The 24748-nt window shown below is 36.5% G+C and overlaps 1 protein-coding gene across 6 annotated transcripts in view; it reads right to left on the reverse strand.

Moving 5' to 3' along the window:
- Positions 1-5037: 5037 nt before the first annotated feature.
- The window catches only part of PTPRZ1 (protein tyrosine phosphatase receptor type Z1), a 131974-nt gene continuing 112263 nt past the window's right edge, over positions 5038-24748 (reverse strand). For 2 of the 6 annotated variants that reach the window (XM_021553445.3, XM_021553442.3), the window contains exons 15-31: positions 22472-22557; positions 20208-20228; positions 19949-20045; positions 18428-18510; positions 17564-17698; positions 16161-16295; positions 14983-15146; positions 14150-14233; positions 12132-12267; positions 11043-11189; positions 10377-10470; positions 10053-10126; positions 8945-9073; positions 7669-7815; positions 7242-7384; positions 6544-6679; positions 5038-6059 (exon numbers count right to left, since the gene is read on the reverse strand). In XM_021553445.3, coding sequence (XP_021409120.2) covers positions 5919-6059; positions 6544-6679; positions 7242-7384; positions 7669-7815; positions 8945-9073; positions 10053-10126; positions 10377-10470; positions 11043-11189; positions 12132-12267; positions 14150-14233; positions 14983-15146; positions 16161-16295; positions 17564-17698; positions 18428-18510; positions 19949-20045; positions 20208-20228; positions 22472-22557 — 1952 coding nt within the window. In that variant the 3' untranslated portion in view covers positions 5038-5918. The remainder of the gene's footprint in view (positions 6060-6543; positions 6680-7241; positions 7385-7668; positions 7816-8944; positions 9074-10052; positions 10127-10376; positions 10471-11042; positions 11190-12131; positions 12268-14149; positions 14234-14982; positions 15147-16160; positions 16296-17563; positions 17699-18427; positions 18511-19948; positions 20046-20207; positions 20229-22471; positions 22558-24748) is intronic. The other 4 variants (XM_021553447.2, XM_021553446.3, XM_021553443.3 and 1 more) reach the window with 3 other exon arrangements.

Consider the following 24748-nt stretch of genomic DNA (forward strand, 5'->3'; position numbering starts at 1 on the left):
TTTTGTTGTCATGTCATCTCTTCATCTCTACAGTCTAATAATGGGATGTACCTGAATGGGATTTTTTTACTCACATAGATAGTTACATTGAAAGGATGCCTACACATGGACTTTTCTATGTGCATGAAATACCTCTACATACTTCTTGCTTGACTCATAGGAGAAGACTCTTCAAGGATTTTTTAAACATGCCCATATATATATATATATATATACATATATACATATATACATATATATACAGATATAGGTATCTCTGTATCTAGGTACTTTTCAGCTATAATCTCAAGCACAATTTTTTCCAGCATGTTTTGTTCTTGAGCACAAGAACAGCTACTAAAGTGGTAAGCTACAGAAAAGTGGTATCTCCCTGTGCCCCAGGAAGGCATGGAACCTTGGTATCTCACAGCTGTGTCAGCTTGAGGACCTTGCTCAGCTGAACACATGGCTTCTGCTCGCACTGCCTGTGCTAAAAGGCTTTCAAACTGTTCACATCAGGCTTCAAGTAACAGATTGTTTCACTGTGTGTCTCTAGGCTTCAAGTAACAGATTGTTTCACTGTGTATCTCTAATTTTTTCATTTTGGAATTTATGTTAATGCCAGATCTTCATGGCATGTAAGATCACAATTTCTTTTTGAGATGGAGGTGCTTGAACCCCATTACCCTCAGACTGGTTTCTTTGCCTCTGTATTTCAAACTCTCTCAGCCCCAGATTTTCGTACAGGTGAGAATTATATCCCTTAGAGGGACTGGAGTACAAAAGTGACACTACTGGAAAAGGGTGTAAGCTCATAGCAAAATAGCTATTTATGGGAGGGGGGAAAATGGGCTCTAGTGATTGTGATTAGGCTGGGAAACTAAGAAGATGACTGAAAGAAGAAAGAAATTTAGCTGTGAGTGTCTAGCAAAATCTATCAAGGCAAATTAGACCATCTCAAATATAGTACTATACTACTGTGTACAGGTTGTGACTTTCCAGAAACAAAGAAATTAATTCATAAGCCATAAGAATTCCATTCCATAAGAGTTTTTGGTTTTTTTTCTCTCCTGACTTGTTTTGGCTTTGAAAAGAAAGAATGCAATTTGGAATGGAGGGGAGTTGGACATGATATTGCCAAATATTGTGGGAGACACTTTTCTTTCTTCTTGTCCCTTTGAAACCCTAATCCACCAAAGCACAAACATGTGAGAAGGGGATGGTCAGACATGAGCTTTGCTGCAGGGAAGTAGAGAAAACTAAGGCTGTAACCTATGACACCTCAGACCTAGGGTAGAAGTGGGGCCTTTGTTTTTGTTTATAATCACAACAAGACAATATTGCTCTTCTCCTCCCAAGCTGTGCTTTGCTTATGCTTCAGAATGAGAGAGAAAGGAGTTTAACTTTGCTAAGCTCATCTTGAAGTAAGCATTTACCACAGAGAATTTCAACCTGTCTGAAATTCTGACATTATCCTTTGACATAGCAAAGAATTTTAAAGCCAGGTAAAGCACTGTGATAAAACATTGCTAACAAGTTTTGTCAACTGATATTTGAAGTCCAATGATTTTTTGAAGTCTTTAGCTGATTTGTTGTTGTACGGATAGTGATGAGTTTTTATGACTTCTGTTCAGCACTTACTGCTGATCCTTGTAAAGCTTTTCCATAGGTATTAAATCTCCACATCACAATCACTAAAAAGTTGGTGATAGTAAATTACTTGTTTTCTTCTTTTTTCTTTTTAAACTCTCTACTCTTCTATGATTTCTTAGGAGGAAGATCACTAATCAAGTTTACCCTGTCACACATGACTTACAGCTTTGCAAAGAAAAAAGATAATAAACAACCTGATGTTGTTTATTAATATCTTACTTTTTGCCAGAGATACATAACATCTTCTCCACACTTGACCCAGTTTGAATAGGCAGGCTATACGTCTTTTGAGTCTGTAGCTTGGATTATAAGAAAAAAATTAATTAGAATATGGCCTTTGTCTGAGAGAGGAACTGACACGCATTTATTAAAATCTATAATCCATCACAGTTGAAGATTATAGAAAATTTTTTTATGATTCTTATTTTTTTCTAGATCAGAACCAATATGTGTGAGTAAAGGGATTATCTTAAGCACTTATGTTTTAAATAACTTGTCAGCATGCTAAGATGATGAATGTGATTACAAACATCTCTGGAAGAAACTTTGAATGACAGCTGATTCCTTGGATTACAATTTTAAAATGTCTGCAAAACATTTAGGTTGAAAGGAACAGTTATGTCAAGATGGGATTTTAGAAAGGAGGATTCCTTTTTTGCTCTTGGTCCATTGATGCTTGAAAAATAACAAAATTAATTGGTCAAAAACTTTCTTTGTATATACAACTATATGAAACTGTAAATACATTAGAAGAAGGTAACTTCATTCTTGTTATTTGATATACAAGCTAGTTTTCCAGAAGAAAAGGCTGAATAAGTAGCACATGAGATGCTAATGTGTTGAAGTATAGAAGTATAGTATCTGCTAATAATGGTTTGCAATTGGCCATAAAATCACAACCTTTCTGGTATGGACACCCCTAGAGATTAGGAGATCAACATTTTTTTCTATAATTTTTGAATAAGAAGGGGGAAGTACATAATATTGCTTTCCTTGTTAGCATAGATGTGCAAATGGAGTCTGTCAGCAAATCTGAGTGCTTTAGAATAGTAAGGAACCCTCAGAACACCTGAAAAAGAAAATAATCCATGTTGCAAAGCACAACCCTTACACACCTTTGTATGCACCAAATTTGTGCCTGAACACTGTGACTAATGTGCGTGTGTAATTCGTACAAAAATGTGCATAATTTGGGGCAATGCACATTTTTAACTTCTGTCAACCCCCAAACTCTGCAGTTTAAAATAGTTCTAGATCCTATTTGTTCATAGCACTCCACTAGGGATACACTTCATTTTTGCTTCCACTTAGGAGTTCTATCTCAATTCTGTTCTTCCTGAGCCTTTAGAATTACCAAATATACAACCCTGGCAAAGCTCTAAGGATTTGAAAAAAAAAAAGGTGTAACACCTGACTAAAGTTGTTTTAGCCCAGAAAAGTAGGTTCCCTCTGAATTATTTAATGAACTAATTATATTTTTGAACTAAAGAAATGAATACTTGTATCTGCAGGCATGTGGCTGAGCTACCTGCACAGATCCTGAGAAATTTGCTGGAGAGAGCAAGAATGAGCAGCTGGCAGGAGTTAGGAAGAATGGCATAAAGTCTTGTGGTGCTACACAGGCAGTTCATGGGAAGTTATGTGAGGGAAGGCCAAGTTCTGGTGTAGACCTTTTGGAAAGAAAAACTTCTGAGGTAAGAAATGACAGGGCACTTGCAAACCCCATTGTGGCTGAGATCATCTAAGCGGCAGCATCTGAGGTTTCCCCTTGGGGTATGGGGTAGCAAAGCTAAGACCCATGAAAGTAATTAGGTAAGAACTTTTTGTACTTGCAAAGAGATAGACAAGGTGGGAGAAACAGTGGCACTAAGGAGAACAGGGAAGTAATAGGCACAGGAACAAGGAGAGAAGATGGATAAAAAGTGCTTGCATGTATATGTGCTGGCTGCTGGCCAGTACCTTCACTCATTCATGCCGTGTCTGACCATGGCCCTCTGTCCTGCCCCCCTCTTAAATCTTAGTCCTATTCTCTGTGTCATGAATCCTGTTTCTACCATCCTGTGTGTGTGTATGCACGTGTGTCTCCCTGTGTGGAACATGTGCACTGCCTGTTCCCTGGCTGGCCCTGCACAGGGCCATTGGGCCAAAAGGGGAATCATCCTGCATGTAGCTCTGGTGGGTGGGGAAAGGGTCTCAAGTCAAATGGATTCAACCACTCCATAACGTCTGGGACTGCACTGCTGTGGCTATAAAGAGAAGTGGTCAAAAGTAAAAGAGAATTCAAGCACACTATTTTAGCACAGTTTTATAAACCCCCCTATATTACATGATGACCCTCAGTAGTCCCTTCCAGCCTTACACCATCCCTTCGATTTGGCGATACATTGTTTTATCTATATGACTATTTTTCTTGTAATAAAAGAGGGTAGGAGCATGAAGATATCTGCCTTGCTGCTAGCTATTTTGACATTCTGTGTCAGTCTGCCTCCTTATCTAGGACCTTCATGCTCATTTCATGTATCAATAGTATGAGGATTCTTTAAAGATTTTGCTATTTAGATTCCTCTAAATCTAAATTTATTTTGGCTCTGTTGCAGCTCCACCTATCCTCAATTCCACACTGCTGAGGGGATCTAGGTCTATCTGCTGACACAATGAACTCCCTTACACATGCCTACTCCAGAAATCAGTCAATTAACATCTCCAAGCTCACATCAGGCCTGTCTTTCCCTATGCTTAGTTTTAATCTCAGATAGGGTCCATTATTTTCTGTGCATTCTACTCCAGAGCAGTATTTCTGCCTTCAACATTTCTATATATATACTGTATAAAGTGAGAAAACAGTTGGTCTTGCTGCCCACGCTAGTTTTAAATGAACATTTTACTCCAGGCTCCTGCAGCCCCTCAGTGGTGCAGCCTTCGGTACATTCAGTATCTTTTCTTGCTGGTTCTGTAGGTTACAGAAAATGAGTGAGGTCACTTTGAAACAGGTTGGTTTTGCTCTTGCAGTGACCGTTCACTTTATTGCTCCCAAAGTTTGGCTGTTGCCTTACCAAAGGAGACAGCAAAGAGCTCAGCAGCTGAATGCATGATCTGAAGCCAAGCCAGCACAAGTGTCTCGGGAGAGGCCAGCTGAGACAATGGGGACACCTGGGACAGCCCAGTAATACCTGGGCAACCAGACTGGGAGATATGGCAGGGGAACCTAAAAAGGGAGCTAATGTGGACACTGTAGGAGCAGAGATTAAAAAACAAAAAAGTTTTCTATAAATGTCTCCTGAACTCGTGGATTCCACAGGAAGAGCACCTGTCTGCAGATCAGCCTTAAGTCCTTGTTTAAATAAAAGCTCTCTTGCATGACTGTGCAGACTGTTTACTCTATGTGGAAGACTACTAAGCACAGACTGGTATATTTATGTTTATTTTTGCAATACCAGGGTAAAAACAGTTTAACAATGCCAAGTACAGTGTTAGTCTCATAAAAAGTTTTCATTTCAAAACAAATGATTTCTAGTTCCCACAAAAATTTAAAATCACATGCAGCTATATGAAGGTAAATTGCTTAAGATGCACAATTATATATCAGAAGACTTTGTTAAAATAAAAACATACTGACTACATCATTTTAACAAGGCAATTACGCAGAACTAGAAAACTGACTCTGTAGTAAAATATAAAAATCTACAATTATAAATATAAATTTGGTCCATGGATCACTACAGAAGTAGCAGTATTTACAGTAAGTATCAGATTATTATTCTAAATGTCTAATTGAAGTCTTAAAATGTTGAATGTTGCGCAGAATAGTATCTTATTTACATTCTGCTATATTAAAAGTTGCATTTCTAGCAAATGTAAATTGTTATAAATACAGCAAATAAACCAAATACTAAACCCATCACATGTTTGTAGTCAAGAAGTCCCTAACATCTATAAATATGGTAATTTTAAGTTAAAAGTAAAGCCAAATAAATCAAAAAACCTAATACTGAGAAAACATACCACAATTCAATTATTAGAAACACTGTAAAAGTCAATCAAGTTAGTCCAGATGTAACAACGTATTACAAGAAATCTTTCAAGAAAAGGCACACATTGTTAATGATAAAAGTTACACAGTAAAGTCGTATATAACAGAAATGACTTGGTTTGAGCAACAGTAGGGGTCTGATTATATATATACTGACTGGACAGATTTTCCCCACCCAAAGTATAAAACTGAAAATAAAAACTCCAGGTGTGATTGGTATGCTGCAGTGATGTGTATGTTTGATTTGATGTGCTAATTAAACTAAGGATTCTAAACTTTCAGCTGCATTTCCATCAGGTAAAGCTGAGCCATTACTGTCCATGGATGCTGAAGGGTTTTCTTCTTGTCTTGTGCTGACAAGGCTGAGAATAGCTTTGTACAGAAACTGGTACTGTTCCTGGAGGAGAAAAGGGGATACACTCAGGATGTTTTCAGAAATAGTTATCTTGTGGCACTGTTACTCAAAATTAATTAACGGCTGATGTGTCAGTCTGTAAATGTACAGTGCTCCAGAATTTATTGTGTTAATTAGCAGCTTTATTATTTTCTGACTAATGGCTCCCTGTGTACACAATGTAAAGGACAACAATAGGGAGCACAGTAAAGGTAGGGGAGAAAATTGAATTCTAAAAGAAATATGATATATAGAATCTGATCCTTGTAAAGGTCAATTGCAAATTTGGGGACAGGATTATTTGTCTGTTGGCTGTTTTCTCATTTTTTGGTCATCTGAATTATTTCCAAGATTTATTTTTCTACAGCACCTCTGGAAGTTTGGGTTAATTCATGCAGAAACTAAAATGCTAATAATTCAGTAATGTTGCCCTAAGATCTAATGTAACACATAAGGGAAAAAAGTGCACATTTTGCTTATTACTTACAATGTCTGTAAAGATTCCAGGCCTCATCAGATTTATCATCTTTGCTACATGGTAAACATCCACTGAATTCTCATTTTCCAGTTGATGCATCAGAGTTGTTAATGCACAGAAAGTGCCTGCTGTCACACCTCCATGCCTTTGTAAAGTAAAACAAAACAAAACTCTAGAAACTGGGTCAGGTTTTACAGCTGGAAAAAATACAAATTCTAGGGCAAACTGCTAAGATGAATCTCCGTCATGATATTTACAATATCTGAAATAGATCTGCCCAGCACTGGCTTAAAAAAAACTTTCACAGCACCTGGGTACAACTTCTTAGAGTTATTTATCTTTAACCTTCTAATAACCAAATGCTGAATGCTTTGGGTCCTTCAGTGTTTCAACATTTTGGGGTTTTTTTGCCATTATTGAACAGCTGGAGAATGGTATGGAGCCTCATCTAAATAGTTAAGCCTAATGATGTTTTAACTGACTTCCCCTCTAGTGACCTACCTGATAACCACCTAGAGTATCAAAATGATAAAACTGAAATGAAATATGATAAAATAAAAATGCTTCTCTTTTTGATGCAGTTGGAACAGAAGCATCACCACGACTGTTAAGTGCAGACTTTGTGCCTTGTTTCAGCTGCTTTCACTCAGTGAAAGGATGGTTTTACTAAAAAATGTCAAAAACAAACAGGAAAGTGCAATTCTTACTCGTCATGTACAATCATGGGCCCATCACGGCTGGAAGCTTCCTCTTTGATGATGCTGATCAGTTCAAAAGTTTTACTAATGGGACTATCAGGATTTGGCCATTTTGGACACTGAAAATGCCTCACTTCAAGTACATAGTCATCCTAAATGATTGAAAAAAAACAAACAAAAACTAATAAGTCAATTTTGTAAAAGGTTGACTTTTTTTATTCTTTTCCTTCACCTTGTTCCAGCTCCAGCCTCTAGATGCACAACCCCACAGCTATGGGGGTTCCATTACTACATTCCATATTCCCCATTACTCCCTCCATAGATGTTTCTAGGCCATGAATTTTTTTTATCAGTAATTTAGCATTAAAAATATAAAAAATGTGGGCATTACCTTTAAAAAATCAAGTCCTGAGTTATATATTTAAGACAGTGTTACCTGTGTAGCTTCTAAAATGAAATCTTGGATTATGAGCTTCTCCTCGTTAGACAGACACTTGTGTTCTTCAGCAATCATAGTGACTTTGAAACTCTCACAGTTTATAGGCTCATCTTTGTTTGGCCAGTACACAAATTCATCTTCAGCCTCCAGGAAAAAAAAAACCAAAAGTGGAGTCATAAAAGTAAATAATGTTAAACTCTTAAAATACAATATCTAACATAAGAAATAATGTGTCACATATATAATCAATCCAGCTATCTAGACTTAAATTAGCAAATCAAATTTTGAGTGGGATAACAATGGCAAAGTGATGGTTTTCAAACACCTCTGTAATGATCAATGTACCCTGTGGACCTATATAGCAATGAACCTGCAGTGCTGCATAGTGCCACACATCCAGCCTGGCCTTTAGGTTGTGCTGTGATGTGCATAGCCCATGGTCATATGATAAATTTAGCTTGTGTGTTCTAATGTATGTGTGGTCTTGGGATTATCTGAAAATGCAGAAAAAAGTTAATGGGAGCATCATTTCTGTCTGACAGAAAATGAAGAGAGATTTTTATTTTTTCAAGAAAATCCTATAATAGTTTGAATAACCAACATGGTCAGATGGATAGGGAATCCTCCTTGTCATGTGTCCTGCCTGCCCGTTGTGTGTGTTTCAGGGAAGGTGGGGTACATTGTGGCTGTGGTAGATGCAGAGCTCAGAGAGGCCCTGGCTGTGTGCTGGGTACCATTGCAGCCTGGTCAAGCTGGCAGGGCTTCAATGCCCTTCCTGCACAGCCTCCTGCAGGAACTGTGCCCACCCTGCTGGCAGTGCTCCTGGCCACTCCTGCTCCCCACGGGCTTCTCTCATATGTGAGGAATGCCTGGCCACTGGTTCTCCTGGTCCTGCCCAGGTCCCCCCAGCTGCTGCTGTGTGAGAAACAACCTCACACTTCTGCTCTTACCTAATAATGTCTAAAGCCATACTGCAACTAAGAAGCTGTGGAGCAAAAATTCACCTTGCATAATGGTTACTTCTGCTGTTTGCCTCCTTGTATAAATTGTAGAAGACTGATTCAATACATTTTCATTCCAGTCACAATCTGCCTAGACAAGGATTTCTAGATTTCTGCTAGATGACTTGGGGATTTTACACTCAGCTAGGTATTATTAATTTTTAATTTTTTTTTTAAGAATTCAATACATTTTCTCATATCTTTCATGTTTCAAAATGGTAATACTAATAAAATTCATACATAAACTCATAACAATCAGCCACAGAACTCACCATATTCTGGCTATCAGGAAGCATAACTATTAACTGGGCATTATGGTCCCATATCATTCTCCAGAAATCCTTGATAGTGTGTAGTAAGGGATGCTGAGTAATAATGAATTCATTACTTTGATAATAACCCTGCAAAAAAAAAAAAATTGACAGATTTGGAATTGATGCCAAGTGTTAACACTTAAGGGAAGCTCCTAGTGGACAGAGTGGGAACCTAGAAAATGCATTGCACACTTGTTCTTTTTTTGGCTTCCTGCAAATATTAGAAAAATATAAAACTTCCACTGAAATATCTTCCATGTGAAAAGAATAGATTCAATTGCATTGAAAAAATTTAAGACTTAAAAAATATTGCTTAAAGAAAATGGAAAAAAAGACATCAGAGCAGACTCAGACAGCTCACTCAGAATAAAAATATATTAGCCATAATTCCAGCGGAGCTGACTATCTGACCAAACAAAAGAATACTTGAAAGATCTGCAAAAATCCCAAGAAGTTTCTTAATTTGCACAGATATCTCAGATCAATCTCTTACCATGAAAGGTAGTTCCTATGCAGTAATGCTCCTAAAAGATCTTGTACACATGCCACTGCACAGAGCTTTGTCATCTCTTTCCTGAATATCCAGGAGGTATTTACTCCTCCCTCTCAGCTACTGAAGGGGGAAAGAGTTGAAGAAAACCCAGAGAGCAAAAAGATGATGGAAAGCTGATGAACTCTGGTATCTTAGGCTATGCCAATTGCAAAAGCACTAAGATGAGCAGGTAGGAAGACAAACCACAATACAGGCATTAAAAACTAACTTGTTAGTTAACACATTTAGACATTTAGTCCATCTCAAAAGACCTTTCCATAAAGCATTTAACTTTACCAGTTTTTAATACTATTATGCGATTTCTGTTTCTACAGATTGTTAAAGTGCAGTGAACTTAATCAAACTTAAAACCAGTAATAATGGTAATAGTACTTGCTGGGTAACTCTTTTAGGCAGAGTAAATAATGGAAAAAAGGAGCTTTCAAAATCAGGATTGTGCCACCCTAAATCAGCCAAATGGCTGCTCTGCAAACAGCTGTTCATTGTTTTTCACCAATATATTAACTGACTTACCATAATATATGAAGCATTGATGTAGTCTGTGCCTTCACCTGACAGTGATGAGATACCCACTCTAGATCTTTCCACTGTAAAAAAAAGTTATGAATTCACAAACATGTTGCAATGACTCTTATAATATTATAGCAATTATCTCACATCTCACAGTAATGATAACACTGGGCTCCTCCAGTTGGGACAAAGTGCTATCCAGCCATCTATTTTGTTTTTCTGTGTACAATTCTTAATTCACTTCTTCACCGTAATGTTCTTTACAGAACATTGCTCCAAACTAATGCAGATGTCTTCAGTTTTTGTTGAGGATTTGAAGAAGCTTACCAGGAATGATAGATGAGGTTCGGTTCTTTTCTCTGTTACATTGTTTGAGTGCAGTTGAATAATCACACTGCTGTGTGTTAGGCTGGCTCAGCAACTGAAACAATGAAGTTAAAAAAAGGTCAGACAACTGCAGAAAAGTCATTCCTTCATAAGATGCATTAAATAGAAGGGTACATATATTGCAGGTTTGCTGTTGCTCTTAACTTTAGTTATCTATTTATCTGTCTAAACTACTTAACACGTCACCAGAATATTTTTTCTCCACTCTTCTTAACAGTTCAAATTATTCTTAAACCCTAGACCAATAACCATAACTTTGAAGGTGAAGTCTGACATATCTGCCAGAATGGTATCTTTCCAGACTGCTGTTTTAGCTTTGAGATCTTCCTGCAAAGTCATGTAGTTAAATTTTCCAAAATCTACTTACTATTATACTTCTCATGATCTCTTTTTTAAGGATTTTTTGGGTAGATTCCTTGTTTAAGAGTATGCAAATAATTCTGTCTCAATTGACAGCATTCATTTGATAAATTTAATCTTAATTTAGGCTCAGCAGTTAAATTTTAGGTAGAGAAAGCTGATGAAAGTTGTGTTGAGATACCTACTTTTAAGTCATCCAGGTTTACAAACCCAAAGATTTTCACACTACAATCTCAGAGAGCTCACCTTGAATTGTTTCTCCAGTCTGGTCTTTCCTGTTGGCCCAGGTATCAAGAGAGCATTAACGTAGGCGTGAATGTGAGTCTCAGGGACTTCTGTCTCTTTACTGAGTATTGCTTCAACCAACGCATCATGAATGAAGATATATTGCTCCTAGGAAAACACAACCAAACATCTGAATTTCAGATTCCCCTGAATACCTCTAGTTAAGCTGCCACTTCTGATGTGGTCAGTATTTTTTCACAGGGGTTTTCTCAAATGTGATCCTCTCTAGTGAAGGCTGTCCCTCTGCAGTGGCAGTACACACATTACAAGCACAATTGACAATTACACTTGCAATACATACATTCACATATATATTTATTATTTAATACCAAATCCTCACTACCTGTGATATCTCATGTTAACAGAATAGAAGGAAAAATGCAAGCACAGCCTTGAGTAAAATTTTCAAGACAGTCCTACCCCTGGTTCCTACTGCTATTCTCTATTTTCTCACTCGCATTCTTTGGAACAAGTGCCCTAGATGTTGATTAACTTTTTTTTTCTATTGAAAGGCACTGGGGAATCTAACCACCTGTTCTTGAAACCTGAAATAGACTTTCAAATGCCCTGCTGTTGCCCTTATTGTTTTCTCTTGGTTTTTCAATATTCTATACATAATCTTCAGTTTAAAGCGCCTATATATAATTTTCTGTCTGAAATAGCTTTTTTCGCATATTTTATTGCCTAATATAAACTGTCTGATGAGGTCCAGTGAAGATCTGAACGCCTGACAATGGCTCTTCCTCAAAAAGCTCTGTGACAAAAATACAAGTGCTGCCAAGCAAGCACTGCTGTAGGAAGCATGATTTATACAGGCTTCCTTCTGAGTTTTCCTTAATAAACAGACAAGAGCCCAAGGAAAGGTAATTTCTAATGTACTGCTCTAAGTGTGCCTAGAAGGATGTCTCTATAAAACCAAGGGAAGCAAAAGGGAAAATCTAGTCTGGTGACTGGTTTTGTCTGGTGGTGCCAGAAAGAGAATTGCATTATGTCTTGTCCTGCAAACAGAAAGTTTGTAATAGTCTCATGCTATTTGTATTTTATTCTTACCTCAGTCTGCACCAAGTAGTTCCTTTGGGTACGTATGTGTTTTAAGAATCCAAATATGTTGACTGTCCCTTCATGCTGAATTTGCTGCAGCATGCTGTCTAACACTATGTATGTGCCTGTCCTTCCAACACCAGCACTATAAAATAAAAAATATGATCTTGAGCCTGAAGAAAAACACTAATGGAAAAAACTTTCCATACACATAGCTTGAAGAAAAACATTAATGGAAAAAACTTTTCCATACACAAAACTTTTTCAACAAACTGCTGCATATGGAAGATTTCGCTCTACAAATTAATTTATTATATGATATAGTTTGTTAAAGGTTCAAGGCTGATAGCAATCTTCTACTTCATACAAGAAGAGACCTAAAGATCATTTTCTCAAATGGTTTTTAAATTATTGGCTGAAATAGAACTAAGGGATTTCTGCAGGTCTGCAATTTTCAGCCTTCTGATATTCCTTAGGATACTTTGCCAAGTATATCTATGATGCTGTTGAGCCAGGGACAGGCGAAATGACTTGCATGATTTCAGAAGGCAAAATGAGGATTTATTCAAAAGCACTTCTCTCTTTTATAGAGAACATCGTGAACATTAATTCCATTGGTCTTAAAGTAGAAACATTTCACCTGATTGGTACACTGGACTTAGGTCAGTGTGGTAGAACATATCTATAAACAATATTAATGGAAAGCAAAATAATAGATTGTTTACATTCCTCTCGGACTTTTTCCCAGGCTTAGCCTGGCAAAAATCTTTCTCTTTTTCTCTCTAACTGAACTGAGAATATCCACATATCTAGAATAGGTGACATATGTCAGCATTTGAGCACAGTTAATATGTTCAAATTCTTCTATGTTGAAACCCCATTTAAAGCAAAAGTTGCATTATGCAACCCACTACAGTACAAGAGATTTCAAAAATAAACCCCAGGAAATGGCAGAACTGCTGAGAGTATATCTGTAAAAGAAAAAGGCTTAGTGCTCTTTAGACAAAGTTAAGATGGCAAGCAATTTTTTAAAACCTTTTTAAAAATAGGAAATGGAGAAGAAAGTGTTAATCAACTCATTCCTGTTATGAACTCCGATTAATGTAGTAACCAGCTGTATAATAAAATTAGAGAAAAAAATTTCTTTTATAAAATATCTGGGTAGGAAGTACAAGGTCAAGAAGTCAGTTTTTGTTATCTAGTCATATATGGTAAATAGTCAGTTGTAATTCCCCTCTAAGATATGAAGGAACATTATGTATACTGTACATGTAACTTGAGAGCAGCACTGTGCTGGGTCTGCATGGTCCCCTGTGGGCAGATCCAACTCAGTCCATACATGCTAATTCAGTCATCTCACTTCTGCCACAGAGGGGGCACAGAGCATAGGTAGAGTGAGATCAGATTGCTGTAATAAACTGTCTAAATAAGTAAGATATGAAACTCACAGGTCCAGGTTGTTAATACCCTGTTAGACACAAAGAAGTACAAAGATTACCAGACACCATCTGTACTTGTTATGAAAGACAAAACATGAAAAGTACCAAATAAAAACAGATAAAATAAGTTCTATGAATCTCATCATTTGTGTCTTCAATATAGCCTGTAAATACAAATAAATACAAATAAATAAAAAAAATACAAATAAAATTTATATTTTAAACATGAGATGATTCCTTTGAAATTCCATAGTGCATGTAGTCAGTTTAGCTAAAAACTGTATAAAACTGCTTACAGACAGAGGTGAGTTATACTTATGACCCAAGGGAGTGGTCTGACTGAAGCCACACAATTTACCACTGTTCACTTCTTAAAAACTCAATTTAATTGACTCCTAATGTATTGCTGATATCTCAGCAATCTCAGACTTGACATTTTGAATTTCCCAAGAACAGGCAGGATGTAAATAGCAGCAGAACAACAAGATATGGAATTTTCATTTTCCAAGCTAAAAATACATGTCAGTCAGATTAGATAATCCCACAAGTAAAATATCTTCATTTGCAGCATTTGTGAGGTGACTTTACCTGTTGGCTTTCTCAGTGTCAGCTCCAGAAGGACAGAATTCATGAGGAGGTTCTCTTTCCAAATGTTCCATCAAAGGTGAGGTACTACAGTGGAAAACCAGAACCTGCTTATATATTTTTACAATAACCCGGTCCTTCATGGGCATTGTGAAGTCATTCCAGGCCCTACAAGCCCTTTTTAACCAATTTTCCCTGGGCTGCCACTTTTAGTGAGCACTGACAGAACACCTGCCTGCACACTGCGGCACATGCAGACCTCAACTGCTCCCCAGAACGCTCCTCCATTGCAAATGACTGCTAGAGCCCAGAGAATGTTAAAAACAGCAGAGTTGTAGTTCAGCCAGGAAGAGAGGGAATCTTCTTTTGTACACAGAGCTCCTCTTAGGATTACAGAGTATCCCTGCACCAAAGAAAGCATGAGCCAAAAGCATCCTAACAATATATTTGCAGAAATGAAACAATTATCCCCACACGTGTATCTGGTAAACTCATGGCATTCAAGATAGCAGTACAGAAATGTGAACAAAATAGAAGTAAAAGCAGTTTAGCAAAAAAAAAAAAAAAAAAAAAAAAAGAAAGAAAAAAAAGAACATGGTGCAGAACAGCATCATCTTGTTTATGGAGATTTACAGATTTACAGAAGTGGCACAATTGATTAGTTTGCCTTATGAAGGAGAGAGATATATCAGATAAGAATATCAGCTAAGAAGTTAATCTTACTCCATCAGAAATCATTAAATGCAAGAGTGAAATTTTGCTTAACCCACCACTGAAAAATCCTTTTCTTCTGCAAAACAAAAGTGGAGTGAACCTTACAGCACTAGAAACCACACCTGCAATGAACCACAACAGGCCCGACAGCGTGGCGCTTCGCATGCGACGCCTTCCGCACGAAGGTGAGAACGGGCAGGGTATATTCCGGAACACCCATGTCAGGCCACTGGGTATAATGGTACTGAGTCACTATGCGACCACTGGACCTCCCTTTCTGGGAGCCCTGCAACAAAGGAACAATTCTACATGTAAGCAGCCCATACCTTCCTTCATTTCATTTCCATACCTGTTAGCTGTTGAACTAGTACTATCCCTACTTAGCTCAAAGCATTCCATCTGGCTCTAATATTCCAGCCTTCAAAGAGGAGGGGAAGGACCAGTGCTTCTGCTTTTCCAGCTTGCCCACTGAGTGAAAAAATGACCTGACACTGCCTCAGAAAGCCATAGAAAAAGATTAAGAGCACTGGAGGGTAACAAATTACAGCTGCTCTCAAGAGTCACCAGCTCTTCCTGCCACTCTGCTCCTCTGTTGAGTGAACAGAACGAGTAGGTTTCATCTCAACCAGCTTTAGTGATCTACAAGGTAAGTAGCCTTTTGTAGGCTGCTTTTCTAAGCTCCCTTCCTCCATGGCAACTCAGAGGTAGGGATGCCTTCAGAAAGCAGTTGATCTCATTCAGAGATTGGTTCCTAAAATAGGCAGAATAAATTATTTGATAATAAATGCTGAATGTTATGTACTAATTATGCAGGGAGGGTGAGAGGCTAGATATCTCAGATATTTATATGGCCAGAATAAATAAAACTTTTAGAATTCTTTCCAAAGTAATTAACATCACCCTCCTGAGCTCAGATCATGGTGGTTCTGATTACAATAAAACATAGTGTATTCACCAGTCTTTAAAAAGGTAAATGGAGAGCTGAGGTGGGTAATTAAACTCATACCATATTTTCTTCAAGTTGCTCTCTTTCTGAGAATGTATCATTCTGCTACCCAGGCAGGCAAAGTCCACATCAGCTCTCCAATGTGATCACTGCTTTTTCTCTGATGGTTCTACAGCTTTCTGAGTTTGTTTGTCTGGTCAAATTAACTGAAGTTGACGAGCATCTTGCTGGCTGAGATCTATAGGATTCAGCTTTACATATACAGCAGAAAAGAGATGTCAACTGCCTTAAAAATATTCTGAGCATCTTTGAACACTTCCTTTTGCCCACTTGTGTTTTTAGGATGCCACAAACCTTTTTGATCTTGGTGTTTCTAAGAGTAAAATTCCTCACAGTGTAATAGGCAAGTACATGAACACTCTTCTGAGTAACCAAGAAATTCCCATATTCTTCACTACCTTCAGCAGGCCAGTACTGGTCACATTTTCTCTGTTAGAAATAAATTTTCTCTGTTAGAAAATTTCTCTAAAAAATAATAGAAAAAAAAACCCCATAAAATGTCAAACTTGTAAGCCAAAATGTTCAAATTTAAGAGCAGAGTAAAGCACAAAACTTTGTATTGGGACTGTCAATATATCCAGTTTACAACAGACATGTTATTCTGTGCAGGAGAGCAAATAATTATTTTGTACCATAGAGGGATAGATGTGCAAAGAGGCTTCCTATTTGGAAAATTAAAAAAAAAAAAAAAAAAAAAAAAAAAAAAAAAAAAAAAAAGGTTAAATCATACTATCAGAGTTAAAAGGGTCTAAAGAAAATAACATGATCTATAGGAAAAATAGGAATGCATCCAAATCACTAGAATTGTATGTGGCTTCTGATTAGTTTATAGTATAGGCAGAATATATTTATATTGGTAGCAAGGGCAAGCCTGTGTATGGCTAGAATATACAGGAGAGAGTTGTGATATGTCCAGCCTTTTGGTTGGGTAATCCTACAGCCTTCCCTAAGAGTACTAGAAGCGTGCTTGTTTGTAGCATGGTGTTGCAAATGAATTGGTGTTCCCAGTCAGCCCTCATCTGCAATTGCTGTGTCTGTATCAAGAGATACAGAGATGCTTTATAGGTTGTATGGTAAGATTTGCATTCATTTTAGGCATTGTTGCCAGTGTGTGGCAAGTGTGCTGAAATGTCTCCTCTTGTGACCCCAGGGTACATCACGTAATCAGAGGAACACACACCCTGTGATGGGATGTGTCCTCATTTGGTCTCACTGGACAAATGCGTCTCTAGTCATGTAGAAGAAAAGGAGCTGTGAGTACTGTGGCATGTTAACAGAGAGCAGGCAGTGAATATCCAGGAAAATTCACTTGAACTACATTTTTCTCCTTTCCAAGATCCAAGGCAACCCTGACAAAGTGCAAGATGGCAAGGAGCTAAGCAGATTGGTAGCAGAACATGGGCACTAGGCCCACAGTCTGTCCACTCATATTATATATGGGTAGTTTTTTTCAGTATAAGATTTTTTTGTGATTAGACCATGGTATATGCAAGATTTATTGAGTATTTTCTTTAGCTTCATGCTACAAATCCTCAACTGCATACTTCTGTAGCCAATCCAGGTACAAGCAACTACTAAAAATTATTACTTTTTGCTCAATAATTGACTAAACCAGATTTTAAAAAGAAAGACAGGAGTTTGCTACAGGTAGATCTACCAACATCAAAGAAGTAAAAGATGGACAACAGTAATCATACCCTTCCTTTCTCAATGAGATTAGTTATCATCACAATAACTTCCACATTATGTTCCCATATCATTCTCCAGAAATCTTCTGCTGTTGATTTTAGTGGCCCTTGAGCTGCAATGTAGGCTTTTGGCTTGTTGTAGCCCTAAATTGAAATATAACACATGACATTTGTCAAATCATTGTCCATGAGCAAATGGAGTTTGGGAGTTTGGAAAATGTACATTACATTTAATGTATTTATTTTTAAAGACTCTGAAAAGCTTTTAAGTGCTTTTAAATTTTTAACTATCGACACTGTGGGAACCCTGTGGTATCAGATGACATATGAATAAAACTGTTATGCCAATGTTTATCCTTCCAAAAAATAGGATATTTATGTTCAAATGCCCATGTTTAGGCAGAACACTGACATGACAGTGATTATAAGACACACAGACATGTATTGCAAAAGTGGTTTACAAAATGAAATATGATCATTCACATGTAAATAATTATGTAATGAAAACTGGCAATGGTATCTTGGTGAACCTCTGAGCCAAATGGCATCTTCCTCTCATGAGATTATCTCAGATGGAAGAATTAACCACTCAGATGAGATATAGTTCTAAAACGACTTGGATGTGACAGGACATTTTTTCTTTAAGAATGCCCCTCATTAAGCTGCTACAATATCAAGATGGATTCAATAGAGAATTGGCATTTTACCTTTGCTTTAAATTTGTAGGCTTAACTTAGACCACAACATTTTTTTAACAGAATCTGTAATATTGTGATACTTTTTTTGAATTAAATCTATTAATCTCCATACATAATTTTTTTTACAGAAAAGGCTGACAGATCAATGGGCCAATGGATAGAAAAAGGCACTTACATCGACATAATTGGCATTAATGTAATCAGTCAGTTTTCCATCCTTTTCAGCAAGCTGTGCTAATTTAACCCTAGTATGATCATCTGCAGTAAAACAAGGGAGAAAATAAGTAATTTTTGGTAAGAATTATATTCTTTCTCATAGAAATAATGAAGTGCATTTTTATAATACATAAGACCAATACAGTAACAATCACATAGGTAAAAATCGTCTCCTTAGGTATGAGATTAAAAATTCTAATTTGTGGAAAAATAAAGAAATGAATCCAAAGTTTGAAGGGATCCAGAATCTAGTGGCCTGCACAGCAGCACCTGGGGTCATTTTAGCCACTATGACATACTTCCCCTACGGTCTCTAGCTGCCACTTGTAAAGGTGAATAGGTCTTCCATAAGTCCTGTGTCATGACTGCCAAATCTGCACAGTGGGATGTCTCAAAATGACAGCAGGCACCAGCGTTGAGGTACTTTAATTCCAAGTTGAAAGAGTGGACTCTGGAGAGGAATGGACTTTGAAAATGCTGGTTATCTGAAGAGTCAGCAGTAACTACACCAGGGTGAGCTGAAGTGTTCTGTAGCCTGCACTGATTGTAAGAACTACACTCAAGTCACTTATAGAGGACAATTCTTGCTACTTCAGCTGCCCTAAGCTGCCTCTGCACTGCTTTTTAATAAAACAACCCCTGGGCTAGCACCTTTTGTATGATCAGGTACAAAAAAGAGTGGCAAAGGAATATCCCTGAGTTTTTGTCCCTTTCGAGACATCTTTAGCCAGGGGGATTGGCATTTCTTGTTGCTGGTTTACATTGTCTTCTGCCTGACAGCTGACTCAGTTCTGACTTTTTTAATTAAGCTTTAGTGACACTGCATGCTGAAGATATATTTAATTTGGAGCTTTCTTGTAATCAGAACAAAGTTGAAATGGTATACAGAGTTAAAAAAAAGTATTGAGCCATGAAATTATCAAAAACTCAGAGGAAATAGCTTGAAAAAGAGATTAAAAAACCTGAATAGATGTGTTTCAGAGAAGAAAAATCTGGGAGAGTGGTGCAATGGGCAAACAAGTGTACTGGCTAATGTAGCTGTTGCATTACGTTGTTGCCAGGCATAACACAACATAAAACCAGAACATTTATGTTTATATTTGACAGTAAATATATCCAGGGATTTTGAGCTCATGGAGACAATAAATCACCATTTTTCTAAATCAAAGATGGATTAATTTTGTCAATAAAAGCTTCTTTAGCTTTCTAATGGCATTATAGCGAAATCTTCCAACTCCCTTTGGGTCATTGCAGAAGACACAAATATATCTTGCTAACACATGCTCACCAAAGCAGCAGAATGTCAGAGGACTAACTTGAAGAAATATGAAATCTGATGCTAACTCCTTTTCAAGAAGCACTTTGCTGATCAGTAGCTGGAGGTTTCAGTGTAGAAGTGTTTTTACTCCCACTAATAACATATAAATCTGCACTTGTTTATAATGATTTCTCACACAAAACAAATGATGCCTTTACTTACAAGCAACGATGTTTATGTATCGATTCTTATTCTTGTTGTCAGGGTGATTAGAGCTGTCTGATGTAATACCTAGATCTACAGTACAGCTCTGGATTTCCTGAAAAAAAAGTATGTCATACTTAAGTAACTATTAAGATACATAAAATGTCTTTAAATTCAGTAAGCAAGCATGAAAAGAACCACAACCGTATACCAAATTATCTATGATATTTTATAACTACTTCATTGCTAAAAAAATTGCAGTGAAATAATTCCTTACCTGATAAAACTCTTTCAGTGTCTAATGAGGGAATGAATGCAAAAAAAGTAAAAAAAATCAAATTCCACAGCACAGAACAAATGGATAAGTGTTTATATAAATTACAATTACTATATGGAAACAGTTATGGTCATGCAATATATCCATAATAACAACAAAACTGAATATTTTGACATAGGTCCTAAAGGAAATGAGGTAATTTTTCCAATTAAAATGTTGGCATTTGTTTTCCTATCTTTAATGTTAGACCTTATGCCAGTGAAAGCTTGTACGTATGAGCAACATCAAGTTTTTAGCCAGATTATCTATATATGTAAGAGTTCACTGGAATTTTTATGTGTCATTATAAATGCATTAGTTTCTCTGGGGAATGCTTTTGCTCTCTTTGCATTCACTGAAGCAGGACTGTGTGCAGTTCAGCCAACCTCAGAGCACTCTGGGGAAAGAGCTACAGCCCTCATTCAGGCTGCCAATGGTTTCACAGTGAAGCCAACAATTTTATAAAAATAGAGACAGGCTTGATAAGACAGGCACAAAGTCTTAATTCATTTTATAGATTACTTTAGCTCTCAGGAAACTCAAGCATTTATAAGGTCCACACTTTTAAACAGCAAATACATTGCCATCACTAAAAGTACTAATGGTGTTTCCCAACATTCTTAATAATTCATTTTAATGTCAAACACCTTAATCTACTTAAATACATATTTGAAAATTTGTTTTCAGTTTAAAAATTAGATTTTAAATGAGTTATTTTGCGGTGATATAAAAAACCCCTTGCTACCCCCCTCCCCCCAAAAAAAAATCTGAACCACCCTTGTACTCTTCAAATACATGCTAATTCTGCAAAGACAATGACTATATTTCAGTTTTTCCCAGTCTTCTAAGTTCTCTATCAGTAGAGAAAAGAACTGAACACTACTTCTGGGGTAGTCCATAAAGCCAAAAAAGATCTCCATGAAATGATAAGGACACTGATTTTTTTTTTTTTTGTAATAGTTAAAACTAGGATGAAGGATTTCAGATGGTGCAGCTGTCGCTCAGTGACATGCACTGTATTTGGTCTTTAGATCACTGCCATAATTTATAAGTAAAATTATAGGAAAAGATCAATTTAGAATGAACAATCTGATTTCTGTACTGCTGTACTGACTAATGCTGAAAGAACTTTGTATCCATTGTATTTGCATACAGTCCTTCAACATCTGCTCTTATTAATAGCTAATCAAGATGGAGTCCAGTTCCATCAGTGCATATGCACATGTGTAAGTAATATGTACTGGACATGCACAAGTATTTACAAATTTGGTCCCACAATCAAACAGATATTCTGAATGTTAAATAAACTGAAGAGGAAATGCTGATGAAGAAGGTTGTGTGAAGAACATGGAATTTTTGGTCCACTGGATCACAATACATTGGCTGGGGAAACAAAAGCAAAACCTAAAGATGCAAAACTTGCAATTTTTACTTTCATTATTGTTTTTGCAACAGGAATATTATAATAATATTTTACATTAATATAGATCTGCTAAAATACTTGTTTCCATCCCAACTGACTGATTCTATTAGAAATCTCTTGTAAAAATTGCTAATGCCACAGCTTTAATTAGTATTTGGGGGTTTTAATGCTTATGTTAACTAAGTTAGAACATATCTGTATTTAAATTGATTGCAATACATGAGTGGGAAAAACAATGAGGATCATTCATTACATATGGTGATAGTAACAGCATATGATTAGAGCATATGTTTCAACATTTTGAAATACCTCATGAACCATATACTTTAGGAGAGGAACTGTAAAACTTTCACTACCACATGAAGACTACATTAGCTCCCCTGCTAATCACAAGTGTTGTCACATGTACTCATTATTACTTCAATTTTATTTTCTCTGTAAATAGAACAAGCAAATGAAGATAGCTTCTGCAAAATTCAATTTTCATTAGTATTTGAAAAACTTTAGATATATCACTCTGATAAACCATATACATTACACTACCTTTGCACAGTTTACTCATACAGTTATTCAGTATTTTATTACAATAATAAACACTCCCATTTGCATTCTAGTCCTGATTTTAGGAATCTCCCTAGGCTTTATGCATCAAATCCATACTGAGCTCGAAACACTCACATTTACATGCATTCATGAAATTGGTACCCAAGTCATAATGTAATGCCCCAATTTTTGTTTACAGGCATTTAAACTTAATATTATTTACAAATGCTAATAAAAAGATGACATCATAGAGCCATACCTCAAATTCTTCAGAAAAACCATTACTTGCATGTAAATCTGCAACATGTTTGGGAAAATGCTTTATTGGAATTGCTCCAACATCATCTTAGAGGTGGGAAAAGACAAAAAATATATTTATGTTCAATAAAAAGCCAGTGACATATAATGAAGTTTTTATGTAGGCAATCCACAAAACATCCTGAAATAAAGTTCTTGGCATGAACTTTAGATATACAACTCCCAAAAAAAAATACAACATCCGTTGATGTCGTTAACATTTCTAAAATAGTTACCTAATACTTGTACATTTCTAAATTATTATTGGAAAGAAGATAATGAAAATGCCTTGCTAGGTCTTGCTCTGTCTGTCAGCGCTCCAAATCAAAGTGCTGATTCTGCAGGATACTGAGCTTGTCTGTAAATAGAAGAATGCACAAAATACTCCTGTGAAGTCAAGGAGATGTGGGAGGATTGGCTCTTTGCTGCAAGATGTTCAAAAGGAGAGAGCACAGCTCTGAATAATACTGATAAAGTAGGAATGATTAGGCAGAATTGTCCGGGTGCTCCACACTGATTAGTGTTGCACTGGAACTTGGAGCCACATAGTCCCAAGCCTACTAAATTAAAGCAGCATTATGCCAGTATTTTCATACTAACTGGCACTTGCATGTTTGCACTGTCATCCAAAAGAAACAGGAATTAATTTTCATCTTTTACTGCATAAGTGATTATTTTCCATACAGAATTTTCTCCCAGCTCTCCTTGTGATTCTATGATTATCTATTGATAATAATCTCATGTCTGATCATGGCAGTACTGGCCACAGATTTTCATATAACGCTTCATACTTCAAGTTTTAGATGAAATATTTATATTTAAGACTCTTTGGCTACCCACAAAGAAAACTTTTACACTCTCAAGGAATAAATAATCTCAAGGATTAATGTAACATCTCCATTTTACTTTAAACAAATACAAAAAACACTTGTGTAGAATATGCATCAGAAATAACATCAAAAACCTTTGGGACTTTTAATCTTCTCTTTACTGCAAACATACTGTGTAAACAAAGTTATCTGTTTGCTAATTATCTGCTAAAGGATCACTGCTAATTATTTGACTTAGTTTTGGTTCTGAAGAATAATTTTGTTGGGGTTTTTTAAAGCCTTTCATGGTTTAAAAATATGTTTATTTCACAATCTGTAATTACATCACCATTTCGTATGTGAACAAACTGTTAGAAACATTGAACAAGGACCTGTTGTTCATATCAACAGATGTTGAGTATTTAGCCCACCTAACAATTTTAGCTTTCAGTTACCAAGAATTTGATTTGTACTAAGATCTATCTGGTCTCCAACTTATATGACTGGATCTGAATATAAAAAGCGAATCTATCCAGTCAAGAATAAGAGAAACTGAACAAATATGTAGTACAATCTTCACACTTTGGAGATGAAACCTGGCATGAAGTGTTTATCCTCATGGTATGCAAACACAAAACCAGAAGGGAAGGTAAATGACCCAAAGAGTGAGTACAATAATGGAAATAAATCTTAGGTTTTGTTTCCTTGCCCATGCAAATCTCCCAACTCAATCACTTCTGAACCCAGGAATATATTTTATATCTGGATGGCAAGTATCACTTCAAACTACTTAGAGTTTGATAGTGGATCTGAATCCTACTCTGTAATTCATTACTATTTAAGTGCCTCTTTGAATTGTGCTGTGAAGAGCCATGATATTTTCTGTGAATAACTGCAGATCTCCTATCTCTGCCAGTGAAAGGAAGGAAAACTTAATATATAATTATATGGAAAGAAAACTTAATATATTATGAGATCTGTGGAGTGTGATTTTGGTCACAACCATAAGAATTAAATTTAGCAGTTGCAGTTGCAAAATGCTCTTCCTGCCTAATATTATAGAGTAATTAGATGCAATTGTAAAATTACACTGTTGAAACATTTGTGCAATAAGAAACACAACAACTGGTCACTTGACATCTGTTGCATGCAAAATAAAACTATTTCCTCAGTGCTTGCAGCTTTTTCCATAAAATATTTTTCATATTTTCAGTCACTGAGAAAAAAATTTCTCTTTAATATTAATCACCATTTCAGAAGGAAAACCTCCAGTTTCAAAACATGCATTTTATACACTCAGAATAACTGTAAGTGCAATTATGAAATGGAAAACACTTTCCCCCCGAGGTGAGCTGGTCAGGAAAAACTATAAGAAAATGATACAGTTGTAGTGCAATACAGTTAATGGTGGAGAGTTAAAGCAGAGATTT

The sequence above is a fragment of the Lonchura striata genome, chromosome 5 (assembly GCF_046129695.1).
Source record: "Lonchura striata isolate bLonStr1 chromosome 5, bLonStr1.mat, whole genome shotgun sequence".
NCBI classification, from domain to species: Eukaryota; Metazoa; Chordata; class Aves; order Passeriformes; family Estrildidae; genus Lonchura; species Lonchura striata.